Below are 12,046 nucleotides of genomic sequence, written 5' to 3'. Positions count from 1 at the left end.
GCGGATGCTTCTGTTTAGCATCCTCATTAATGACCCAGATGATGGGACAGAGCGCATCCTCAGCAGGTTCACAGTTGATGCAAAGCTGGGAGGAGCAGCTGATAATGTCAGAGGGTCATTCTGCCGTCCTGAGGGACTGGACAGGCTGGAGAGATGTGTTGAGAGGGACATTGTGTGGTTCAGCAAGGAGAAGTGCAGAGTCCTGCCCCTGGGGAGGAACAACCCTGGGCACCAGCACACACCAGGGCTGTCCTGATCAACACCAAGCAGACCAGGAGCCAGCAACCTGCCCTTGCAGCAAAGGCAAGGGGAGTCCTGCGGTGCATCAGGAGTGGGGCGATCCTTCCCTTCTGCTCAGCACTGCTGAGGCCACACCTGCAGTGCATGGCCACTGTTTTGACTCCCAAACCAGGCCGGCACGCGTGGCCGGATGAGCAGCCAAACACTAGTCCCTCTCAAACAACCTGCCTGTTGTTCTTGGGATGAGCAGGCCAGGATTAGGTTCTTCACCCCCACTGCCCAAGGAACGAGCACACCTCAAATGAGCCCCTTTGTCCTTGTCACCATCTCCCCATACAACTCGGATGTTATGCTGAGGTATTTTAACCCAGCTGACGGTGCAGTTGGCTTTGTGGCTGATAGCAGGCTCCAGTAGGACTCCAGCCACCGGGAAACCTGCACCAGGCTCTGTCTGCACTGAGGAAGGAGCAAGGCATGGCCAGAAAGCAGCTGGTGACAAGGGTGAGTCCCAGAGCTCCAGGTGACCTGAACCCAGGGATGGGGCCGGTGTGGCGGCACACGTGGGATGCAGGCACTGGGAGGCTCTTGAGGAGGTGAAGTTGCACCCAGGACAAAGGTGTGCTGCGGGTTAGGTGTCCCCAGGGGAGCACGGTGAGAAGCAGGAGACGATGCTGTGTCCCCTCCCCTTCTCCCCTCTCTTCCCTTGGCTCCTGCCCCCAGGCTGGATCCATAACCCTTGTGTGCTCATGGTATTTCATATATATTTTTTTTTAGGAAATAAAAGCACGCCCCAGGAGGATGTCCCGGACCGCTTGGTGAGTGGACGCTGCCTCTGGCCTTTGGGAGGTGTCCCAGGGTGATGCCACTGGGAGGGGACTCCCATGGGCCAGCTCCGGATGAGGTCCCAGCAAAGCCCATCCCTGTGGGCCGGTAGCTGGACATGAGGCAGTCCCTGACACGGCATCACTCTCTGCTCTGGCAGTGAGGGGAAAGGGTTTGGGGGCTGGTTTTGCCAGGCGAGCACCACCGATGTGTGATAGGGCTGCTGTGCCATGGCAGGGGGAAGATCTTGATGCAGTCCTCTGGAAGATGGTGTCAGTGGGTGAGCTCCAGAGCCAGGGATTCACCCAGACAGACCAGGCCCCTCAGCAACCCAGCAAGAGAGGTGAGTGCCCAGCTCCCAACGGGCCCCGACCCACCGCCGACCCCAAAGAGGCCATGGCAAGCAGCGGCTGGGCTTGGGGTGGAGGGTGCTCAGGGTTGGGGTGGAGGATGCTCATGACTTGGGGTGAAAGGTGCCTGTGGTTTGGGGTAGAGGGTGCCCATGATGTGGACTAAGGCATCCAGCTCCCAGGCTGTGCTCCTAGAACTGTCCCCAAAGACAAAGGAGAGCCTGGGAGAGAGGTGGAGGTCTCCCTTCCTTTACACGTTTGGGCTGTAGCCAAGCGCTGCTGCAGCACCTCACATGGGTGTCTTTTCCTTTCTCTCCCAGCTTGCTTCTGGAAGTACTGTGTCACCAAGTGAGGGGGCCAGGAGGAGCCCTGCCTGCCGCCAGCCTGCCAGCCCGCTCCCTGCCACCGCTGTCCCCGTGCCTTCCAGCTGGCCCGTCCCGGCGTGACCCACACCTCGCTGTGGGCTGGTTTGCACAGAGCTCTGAAAGGTCTCTGATCCCTTCTGGAGAAAAGGGGAGAGGGTCTGCAGCAGAGGGGGAGTGTTGTGGGGTAGCAGGAGAGTCCCATGAGGATCTGGGCTGCAGGACAGTGTTTGTCGCACACCAGAGGATGTCCAGGACTCATTGCAAGGCAGAGCTGACACCGTCCCTGGCAAGGACATACTGGCTGCCAGCAGGAGCTGAATAAACCCCTCACACTGGAGCAGCGTCCTGTGGTTACTCCATCCCCACGCTGCACTGGGTCCTGCATCCTCCCACCGCCGCATGGGTGACACAGGCAGACAGCAGCTCGTGTGGCCCGGGGGGGAACACCGTTCCTGCAGGCAGGGCAGGAGCTGCCACGTGCATCCCAGTGATCCAGGATGGCAGAGACTGGGGCTACAGCTTCATTGTACGAAATCTCAAAATGTTTTCCACCATGGGGAAGCCCCCTCCACCCTCTGCAGCACTCTCCGTGCCTGGAGGCCTTGGCCCATGCACTGACAGTACACAGCAAGGCATATTAAAATATAGTTTATTGTCATTCTTAGTTAAAAAAAAAAAGAAAAAAAAACACCACCAAACAAACCAAAACCCATTAACAACAAAACCAGTCCCCAAACCCAGTGCTATCAGAGGCAGGCTTGCGAGGACACAGCTTTTAGTGCAAAGAGGGAAGTGGCAGTGAGGCTGGTGGGGGTTCTGCCGTCACCGTGTCCCCGCAGGACCCACCACACTCACTGTACAGTATTTTTTGCCCGCAGGGCTGGCTGGGGAGAGCTGGCTGAATACACAGGCAGGAACCCTTGGGGGAGCTGGAGGTATCAGGTGGGGGAGGATGGAATGTCATGGCTGTGCAGCAGAGCAGCTTTGACTCCTCTTGCATCAGCAACACTGGACAGGAAGGCACAATGCTGAGCCGGGGAGCACCAAACCTGACCACCTATCTCCTACAGACACAGTGCTTTGCAAAGCAGCTTTTCCCTAATCTCTTAGGTTGTCTGGTACTGCGGTGTGGAAACCAGATAGATGCCCTACCCCAGGCCTCCATCTCCCAGTCAGGCACCTGAAGCATTGGTGGGGACCTGGGAGGGGATGGTGGAGCTGGAGCTGCACATGGCTGCATCTCCGGCAGTGCCCTGTGAGGCAGGGAGAGGTTTCTTAGCTCACAGGAGCCAGGTGGGACCTTGCAGCCAGCAGCACATGGCCCTGGGTGCTGGCACACATGGGAGGGATCCCCTGATCCTCAGCCCTTCATCCTCATCCCTTCATGAGTCCTCCCACCCCTGCTTCCCTCCTGCTGCAGGTCCTGGCACTTTCGCACCAGGCGTCATCCCCAGCATCTTCTTGCCCACTTGTCCTAATGGGGAGTTAGGTGCACGTTACAACTCTCTAGCAGTGAGAACAACTTGTCACTGCGATAAACCACCTGGAGCAGAGCTGTTCGGTATCTTCAGATGGAGCTTGAATGGTTGGTGGAAGAGAGAGCTTGCCCAAACGCAGGGTGCTGTGCAGAAGGGCGACCAGGTAAATTCAAACAGCTCCAGCCCCGGTGATGCACTGGGATCCCGGGATGTCCCAGCGAGCAGGATGGCTGGGACCGCGCAGGGCTGGCAGAGCAGAGCAGCTCCAGTGGCAGACGGGGAGGCAGGGCTGGCCCAGCAATTTGGGGTCTCATCTCTTCCAAAGTGCTGCTGTGGAAGGCTAGCACTCAGGTTTTCCCATGGCCCATGGTCACGGACTGTGAGACCGGTTTTCAGGGAGTAAGGGTGCAGTTGCCACTGCAGCCGCACAGGGACAGGTTGGTACACGTGGTCTGCACTGATGGCGCACAGGGGCTGCAGCCAGCCGGCAGAGGAGGAAGAGAGAGCAGCAGGGGGCTGCGAAGCAAGGCGCTATTTCTGAAAGGCGGCAGGTAGCAATGCCATAAACCCCCTCCAGTCCCTCCTTCAACCGCGGTTCGGTTGTGTCAGGACTGCGGAGGTCGAGGGCTCGGCCAGGGGCAGCGCTGCCCGCACATCCCGAGCAGGGCTAGGTCATCTTCCTGGCAACGCTGGCGTAGGTGTGCTCTATCTCCTCGTCCGCGGGACACGTGTGGCTGAACTCATCGCAGGCGTAGGCGTTGTTGAGGTAGCGCCAGACGCCCGTCATGTCCGCTGGGATCTCGAAGTCGCGGTACTTTTTGGCTGCGATCTAGAGAGGAGAGGAGGAGGAGGCTGAGACTTCCCAAACCTGGGGAATATTCACTCTGTGGTTTGGGAAGGGAACAAATATAGGACCTTCAGCTCCCTGTTTGCATGTGTCACCCCCTCTTGGAGTGGGTGCCCCCACCCCGGCCCTGGGAGCCGATGCCATTACCTTGATGATATGCAGTTTGGGCAGGAGGTTGCAATCGGCCAGCGTCAGGTGGTCTCCATCCAGGAATTTCCTCTTGGAGACGGTGATATCCTCCACACTGTCCTGGTCAATCTCCTCGGGGAGAGGAGTGTTTAGATAGACATCCAGCCTCTGAAACTCCCGCAGCAGGGCCTTCTCCAGATCTGGGTGGGCAGGGAAACAAGTGCAGTCAGCCCAGCGCCCCGGGCACCCAGCGCAGCCCAGGACTGTGCCAGGGTGACTGAGACTCTCCCAGGCTTTGCACACAGGGACAAAGCCCTCAGAACCACACAGCTGGTGCACGGCACTGACCCTGACCAGTCTCTGCTCCCCGGGGACTGCAGCAGCATCACCCCACACTCCCCTCCGGGACCTGCTCCCCCCAGCACCGGCACACGGGGCTGTTACCCTGTGCAGCACAGAACTGCCTTCGCCCTCCTGCCTGCTCCTCCTGCTGGCAGGATTTGCCCACAAGCAAAAGCATATCTCCCCACCTCCAGCCTAGCAGATTGCAGCCCCCCAGCCCCCATCTGCATTTCTTACTGATATTTGCTTCCTTGCGTGGGTTCTTGATGTATGCTGAGAACTTGGCAAAGATGTCGCTCCCCACATCGAAAGACTCCTTGTACTTGGGGCTGAGGTGTGGGTACCTTTAAATAGACACTCGTATCGGTTGCAGGCAAGGATGGGTGAAGAGATTCAGCTGCAGGGTCCCTCAGCTGCATCACCTCCTGGGCCAAGGTGCCCAGGGCTGGTACTGGACAACGCAGGTGATGTTCAGCTGATTGTGGGAGAACAGTGATGCTTTAGATTCCTGCAGCTGCCACCATGGGTGCTGTATTATCTTATGTGTGTGCTAGGGGAAAATCACAGGGCAAAAACTCCTTGTTTTGGGGACGCTGGGGGCAGTAGAGCTCCATAGCAGAGCTCCATAGCAGAGCTCTGCCTACAGGCAGCTCCAGCCCAGCCAGAGGATGTGTTTTGGCACCAGAGGGGTTTGGGGAAGCCAGAAGCTCCTGTGACTTCCTCAGGAACAGTCTCTTGCTTGCTGATGTGTCCCAGGGGGTGCTGCAAGGACAGACACATCCGAGGAGGCAGATGACAAATGCATTTGATGCTTCCTCTTTCGCAGGTGGTGGGGGGGCTTGCAGCCATGCAGGGCACAGGGCGGCTGCCTTGGTGGCCATGAGCAGTGCCCTGTATGAGCTTGGGGGGGCGTGCCCCCCGGCAGCCCTTTGGGCCAGCTGCACCGCTGCATTCAAGCAAGGGCGTTTGCTTTTGGTCAGCTGAGCGCAGCAGATAGGAGCGGGCAAAGGGGTCTCACGTTCCCCCTCTGCCCCAACACCCCCTGTCACAGCCAGCTCAAAACCACCAGCTCCCAGGGGTCCACCTCCCCTCGCTCTCCATCTCTCCCCAGCCCTGCCTGCACCAAGGGACCGGTGCATTTCCTCCCATTGTTTTCCATCCCAGCCTGTCCCAGTCCCCCCGCAGCCTGTCCCACCACCCTCTCTGGGGGCTGCAGCCCCTCAGCATCACAACCCCTGGCCCTGCAGAGCATGGCTTAGGGTGCTGGCTGAGGAGCCAATCCCCTCCCCAGGCTGCCCAAGCACCTCCTAACACCCTGCCTCAGTTTCCCAATCTGCCGAGCACTACGCAATGCTGCGGCGTGCCTGCCGGGCCCCAAAGGGGGAAGGAGCGTGTTTGCAATTACATGGGTGGGCCCAGGGTCTGCTCCAGGAACTCCTCGATCTTTATGAAGTCTGTTTTCAGCTCCTTGTTGAACAGCAAGAAGGGTGGGTTGGTGCCCGGTGCTAAATCTTTCAACTCTTCAGGTTTCCTGTAGTGGATAAAATAAGAGTGCTCAGAGCCTGCAACCTGTCTGCACCTGCCAGCCTGCCCAGGGTGAACAGCCGGGGCTGAGGGGGTGTGCAGGACCGGGATCATCCCCATTGCACACTCTGCTGGGTTTGCGGACTGGTAAGTGCCACCAGCCTCTCGGTCTGCCCTGTGGTGCCTCGGACTCACACCCGCATCCACCAGGACAGGGGTCCCTGTGCCAGGCAGGGGTTGGCCCCCCATGCTGGCCCACCCCCTGCGCCCGTGAGACGAGGGGCAGTGTGCAGGCAGGGTCTGTCACCCCGTCCCTCTCGCCGTGACACGCTGGCAGTGGTGCAGGCAGGAGGAGAGTGCTGATGGGGGGCAGCCAAGACAGAGTATCTCACCCCACTGCTGCCACAGGGCTGGGCCGTGGTGCCATCTCACCTGGTCATGTCCACTGTGGTGACGTTGAACTTGACCCCTTTGAGCCACAGCACCATGAACAGGCGCTGGCAGAAGGGGCAGTTTCCGATGTTTTCTCCATCCAGACCGGCCTGTCAGGAAAGCAGAGAAATGAGGATTTAACCCATCGTCTGGGCTCACCAAGCCCAAATGGGATGCCTGGAAGTGGAGAGCCACCGAGCCGGTCTCGGGAGGAAGGCACATGGAGGGCTTTGCCCAGTACCAGGGGCTCAGCTGTAGGATCCCCTCCCCGAGCCGTGGCCCTGCTGCCACTGGAAAGCATCAGACATTGTCCTTAGGATGCCCGAGCTTGGGTCATTCCCAGAAATATGAGATAAAGCCGGGAGGAAGAAGAGAAGGAGGCAAGGGAAGGAGGTGGAGGGTGATTGCTGATGGAACGGGAGGAAGGGAGGGTCCGCTTGGCTGGGAGGCCAGGCTGGAGAGGGCGGTGAGAAGGGAAATGTGCTCATGTTTGCCAGGAAAAGAGCGGTTTGTTTTCGTGTGCTGTTAGTGTCTACCTCCGGTTTTGTGTGCATTAAATGAACCCAGGCATGACCAAGAACCACCCAAGCAGCCTGCTCGGCCTCAGAGAGGAGAAGGGGCTGGGGATGGTGAGGGTCTTCAGGGGGGGATCTGTGCCAGCATCCCACCCAGCACTGGTGGGGAATGGAGCCGTGCATCGGTTCCTAAAGTTGTACCATGTGCAAACAGCCACTTTCAACACCTCTGCGTGGACACAGCTGCAGTGTCTCAGCACTCAGGGGGCTGCTCTGTCACCAGGAGGGGGTCAAACAGCAGTGGGGACATGGGAAAGCAGGGAGCTTGGGCAACCTGCCTGAGCCCCACCACAGCTCCCTCATCGGTGTCTCATGCAGATGATGCCCATTCAGCAATCCCAAGGGAAAGCAGCAGCAGGTGGAGTGAAGCCCATTTCCTTGCTATGCAGCAGCTAAAAACATCGCTTGCAAAAAGCACTGAAACTCCTGAGGAGTCTGGTCAAGAAGAATGGGGCAGGTTCCCCCAGTGCATGGAAACTAGCATGGGTGCTGCTCAGAGAGCGAAGCTGCACGGCAGTATGAGAGGTAAAATGGCTCACAGGAAATTCAGCTTCTTTAAGAGAATGGGCTGGTTCCTCAGCACACGCGAGCCGTGGCCGTGTGGCCCGCATGGCTCATCCCAGCCCCTTCACGGGGGACGCTGCTCCCACGGAGCCCCGACGGGACGGCTCGTGCCTGTGGCTCTGTGCTAAGCCTTGATGTCGGCTGGTGAGCTGAAGTCCAGCGGCTAATGGGGGGCGTGATGAGCTCTGGGAGGATCTGGTGGTGCAGAACTAACGTAGCAGCAATAACACCCAAGGTGGGCAGCTGGAGGTGGCTCCAGAGCTTGCACCTTGCTAGGGTGCTGAGATGCTTCATTAGCAGAAGATGCAGAGACCTGTGCCTGGCTCTCCTGGGCTGTAAGTGCTATGAGTCACCCGCCTGAATCTACAGGTGCCCAGAAACATGTGGACTCTGGAGTGCTCAGCTTCTCTAGGAGAGGTTTACCAGCCTCAAACTCACCCTAAGGGAAACAGTAAACTGGTCAAAACAGAACCTGGCATTCTGAGTAGTCACCTGGAGGTGATGGTCTGGTTCTCCACCATACAACACCTTTTAGTCCTTCCAGAGGAATGGAAATCACTTTTAACCAGTATTTCCTGTGCTCAGCTGTCATGAAATAATGCTCCCGAGAAAAGAAATGGGAACTGAGAAATATATTGATTCTCTAGGATATACCCAGAAGTGAAGCTGAATTCACAAATGAGGCTTTTTGCTGGCCATTAATAAGAAAAGTTCCTGCGTAGCTGCTGCTCAGGGGCGTCTCGTGTCAGCTTGGAACAAATACGGCTTCTTTGGTAACAGATAAAGTTGTATATCAGATGTCCTGTGAGGGAGCCGGAGGGGAGAGTCAGAAAACAGCACAAGGGCTGTCAGTCGGCATGAAAGCAGGGCACCCCTGCTCCCCTTCCCCTCTCGGTCACCACTGGCACCTACCACCCAAACCGAACGCCATCCTTTGGAGCATCTCCAACACCAACAACTCAGAAGGTGCTTTTGTGGCTGCCTGGCACCAGGACTGATGCTTTCCTGCCTGATGTCCTGCGGTGGCAGAGGAGAGGGCAGTCAGCCGGCCGTGCACCCTTTGCTTTCCTCACTCAGCACAAGGCTGGGAGCAAGGAGACTTAATTGCAAGTTATTTTGTTGGCCCCACAGGAGCTGTAGTGCTGAGCCAAGGCAGTGAGCGGCTCTGGTGGAGTCGCATGAGGATCAACGGGGGTGCTGGAGGGGAAGGCTGGTGGGCAAGGCGTCCCTCGGGGCTGCTCTGTGCCCAGGCTGTGCTTGCCTGCTGCAGGCTTTGCTGCGCTTTAGCTCCAGCCCCTCAGCAGCTCAGGCTGTATTTTTCTCTTGTCTTTTTAAAAGAGAGGTGGGGAATTTTGGACCAGAGTGAAAGGAAAATCAGGATGGCCTCTGCAGGGACAAAAATTTAAGCCAGTCCTATCTCCGGGTGCTCAGAGCCAAATCTTTACCTGGAGGCAGCAGAGGGCGGCTCCACCAGCACTCGGGGGTCACTGGGCTCTGGCATGGTCCTGCTGGGACCTGCGTGGCCACGGGGAAGCCCTCCAGGAGCCAGGGGAGCTCGGGGAAAGCGGTCTGGGGACACTCATGGCCACACGCCCTCCCTCCCCGCCAAACCCAAGCAGCACGGCGGGGAAGTCATCGCTCTTCACTTCCTCCTACCGAGAGCCTCTTCCCCTGCTCCCTGGGGGGACTGGGGAGGGGGTGCAGAGCCTGCAGCCCCCAGACTGACTGTCCTCACTCTTTTTCCTGCCAGATGATGGATAAACCCAGTGTGGGCTAGCACAGCACCCCCAGCGAGGTGCAGGTTTTTAGCCCCAGCTCTCGGAGGCCTCACGAGGCAGTGAAACCCCAAAGTTACTTAGCAGTTCCTGCGGTTTCCCCCTCGCTGAAACAGCATGAAACAGGGTGGGAGGAAGGAGCAGCTCTGCATTCTTGGGGCACTACTAAGTGCTCAACACCCACCGGACCCACCCAGGGTTCCTACAGCCATCCCAAAAGCTGGGAATCAGCCTAGGGAGGAATAAATGCCCTGTGGGGCTGAGGGTCCTTCCTCCCAGGCAGGGAGATCCCCCGGTCAGTGGGATGATGTTGTCAGTGGGACCACAGGAAGGTGAGATATCGCAGCCCTTTGGGAACTGCCCGCCAACAACACAACAGCAATGAGGGAGCTGCTTCGCACCCTTCCCATCCTCGCCAAGTTGACTTCAGCATTTGCCAAAGTGAGAGCTGTGCAGGGGCAGTGGGCAGCAGCACCAGCACTCTGTGATCCATGGCAATGGGGGTTACACCGTCAGCGTGTCTCAGGCGGACCCAGCCCCGCAGAGGCACGAGGTGCTGCAAGCGCGGGACTGTGCTGAGCTGCAGTGACTTCCGAAAAGGGTCCTGAGTGGTAGGAGAGGAGACACAGGATCAATTTGTCTGTTAACAGACAAGCTAGAGGGGTTTTTTCGTGCTAAATTAAGGCATAGGGGAAGTCCTGACAAGATGCTGCTTTGCTTTCTGTTTCCCTTCCCTTTGAAAACACCCTTGAACATGGTGCCGCCATTACAGTCACCTCATTCTCCTCCCCAGCCATCCTGGGGAAAAAGTGGTGCTAAGAAGGGAATTCAAGACCCAAATTACTTTAGCAAAGAAAATACACTTGTCTGGATTGGGCTCGGACAGGCTCAGTGCCTGGCAAGCACCACCGTGGCCACAGTTTTGGCAAGGCAGTGGGGGGATCCCTCCCGTGAGGGCTCAGATAACCCTTTCCAACACGTATTTCCAACTATGACCCACGCAAGGCACAGCACGGTGCCCAGCGCTGCCCCTGACCAGACCCCACGGTCCCTTTGAGCATAGAGCTGAGCGAAACCCACGGGAATCCACTGCCCAGGGGCTGAGCGGCTGCATGGGAACCGCCCTTAAAACCTCCATGTGGTGGCACAGGGAGGCACCGCTGCCCTGGCCGCTGTCACTTGACAGCGTGTCCCAGGGCCCCGCTGGCATCGCTGCTGGCGGACAAGTTACCAGCCACCAGCTTCAGCTCCCCTCTTTCTACACCACACGTCTGCTGCAGCTGTTTGGAACTTGAGCGCTAAAATGTTCCAGAGGAAGTGTTTGGAAAATTGCTTAATGGGGAAAGAAAACAAAACAAAACAAAACAAAACACGTTTCCAGCCACTAATCCCGCAGGGCTGCCCTGCGAAGCCGCCCCATCCCGCCCATACGTGGGCATCCGCGATGGCTCCCCAAGCCGTCCCCGCTCTGTTTCGCAACCCTGGCTCACAGGAGAAGCTGAAGTGGCTGCTCTCAGCACTCCTGCTTGCTGTTCCCAGGCTGGGCTGCTCTTATCCGGGTTTCAAGAGGTACATGTGTGCCTGCTCCTGCCTTACAGCAGCTGCCAGCAGCGCCGTTCCCCTGGTGTGCTGTGAGACCAGGGCATCTTCTAGGATTCTGGGCGTGACACCTCACCGGTCACCATGCCACTGCATGCCTGGTCCCCGTGCCACTGCATGCCTGGTCCCCTTCTCTGGATACCCGCTTAGCCAGCCTTCACGGTGAGCAATCCCAGACCTGGTACCCATTCTCAGCCTCCCAAAACGTGAATACACCCATGAATTTCCACCACCTACGCCCAGCCTGGTGAGGATGAGCCAGTAGGGAACCACCAAAGAGCAACTGTCCTCCCCAAGACCCACCTTCACAAACAGCTCGATCTCAGGCTCCTTGGTGGCATTGTGCTGCCGGCTCTCCATCCCGTGGTGTGGGGAGGGACCGCTGGCCGCTCGCTGCTGTGGTGAGTAGGTCCGTCCTCTGCAGAACTCGGGGCGGGGAGGATTTGAGAGGCTCGAGCACCTCGGCTGCGCTCTCGCCCCGTGGAGGGCTGGGGCTTGCCCTTTCCTTCCTTTTGAAGCAGGGAGGAGCGATGGGGTGTGCGTCCGGACCTGCCAGCAGGGAGGGGGAAGCTGTGGGGCCTCCCAGCTGTGACTCAGCACGGGTCTATCTGGATGTGCTCACGGATCCCCTTCCAGTCTATCGCACCCGCCCAGGCGCTGCTCCAGCGCCTCGAAGCTGGTGGACCCAGCAGCCCTGGTCCCACTGCCGTCACCTCCCAGCTGGGCACAGAGGGGCTTGCAGGAGAAACGTCTTGCCCGCCGCTCCTTGTGCTGCTCTGGTCTGGTCTTGCCCCTTCGCCATCCTTGCTCCCGGACACCAGCACCCCAGTGCTTGCCACTTCTTTATGTCTTTGGGGTGAACCGAGGTGCCCTTCCCACTGCTGTCCCCACTCCTGCTGCTGGGGGCAGCTGCCAGGAGGGCGGGCACAGCTCCTCTCCCTGCCCGCCACCCGGGGGGGGCTCCTCCGAGCACCCCTGGCTGCAGGAGCCGGCGCTGAGCGGAT

General features: G+C 58.6%; 1 protein-coding gene across 1 annotated transcript; it reads right to left on the bottom strand.

Moving 5' to 3' along the window:
• Positions 1 to 2,409: 2,409 nt before the first annotated feature.
• LOC308045379 (chloride intracellular channel protein 2-like) lies at positions 2,410 to 11,785 on the bottom strand. The gene is made up of 6 exons (XM_080352633.1): positions 11,346 to 11,785; positions 6,530 to 6,639; positions 5,979 to 6,104; positions 4,811 to 4,917; positions 4,250 to 4,431; positions 2,410 to 4,084 (listed from the first exon to the last, which is right to left on the bottom strand). Exons 1-6 carry the CDS (start codon positions 11,400 to 11,402, stop codon positions 3,923 to 3,925), a joined length of 744 nt encoding a protein of 247 aa, XP_080208759.1. The 5' UTR covers positions 11,403 to 11,785; the 3' UTR covers positions 2,410 to 3,922.
• Between the last annotated feature and the right edge of the window lie 261 nt (positions 11,786 to 12,046).

This window comes from Nesoenas mayeri (assembly GCF_963082525.1).
Source record: "Nesoenas mayeri genome assembly, chromosome: 13".
Lineage (NCBI taxonomy): Eukaryota > Metazoa > Chordata > Aves > Columbiformes > Columbidae > Nesoenas > Nesoenas mayeri.
This window is presented reverse-complemented; position numbering and strand designations above follow the sequence as displayed.

Excerpts from the sequence above, each read along its gene's own strand:
- LOC308045379 (XM_080352633.1), bottom strand. The coding sequence starts at position 11,402 with ATGGAGAGCCGGCAGCACAATGCCACCAAGGAGCCTGAGATCGAGCTG. Across the intron at positions 6,105-6,529 it reads ACCACAGTGGACATGACCAG|GAAACCTGAAGAGTTGAAAG; the intron begins GTGAGATGGCAC and ends TATCCACTACAG. Across the intron at positions 4,432-4,810 it reads ACGCAAGGAAGCAAATATCA|ATCTGGAGAAGGCCCTGCTG; the intron begins GTAAGAAATGCA and ends CTGCCCACCCAG.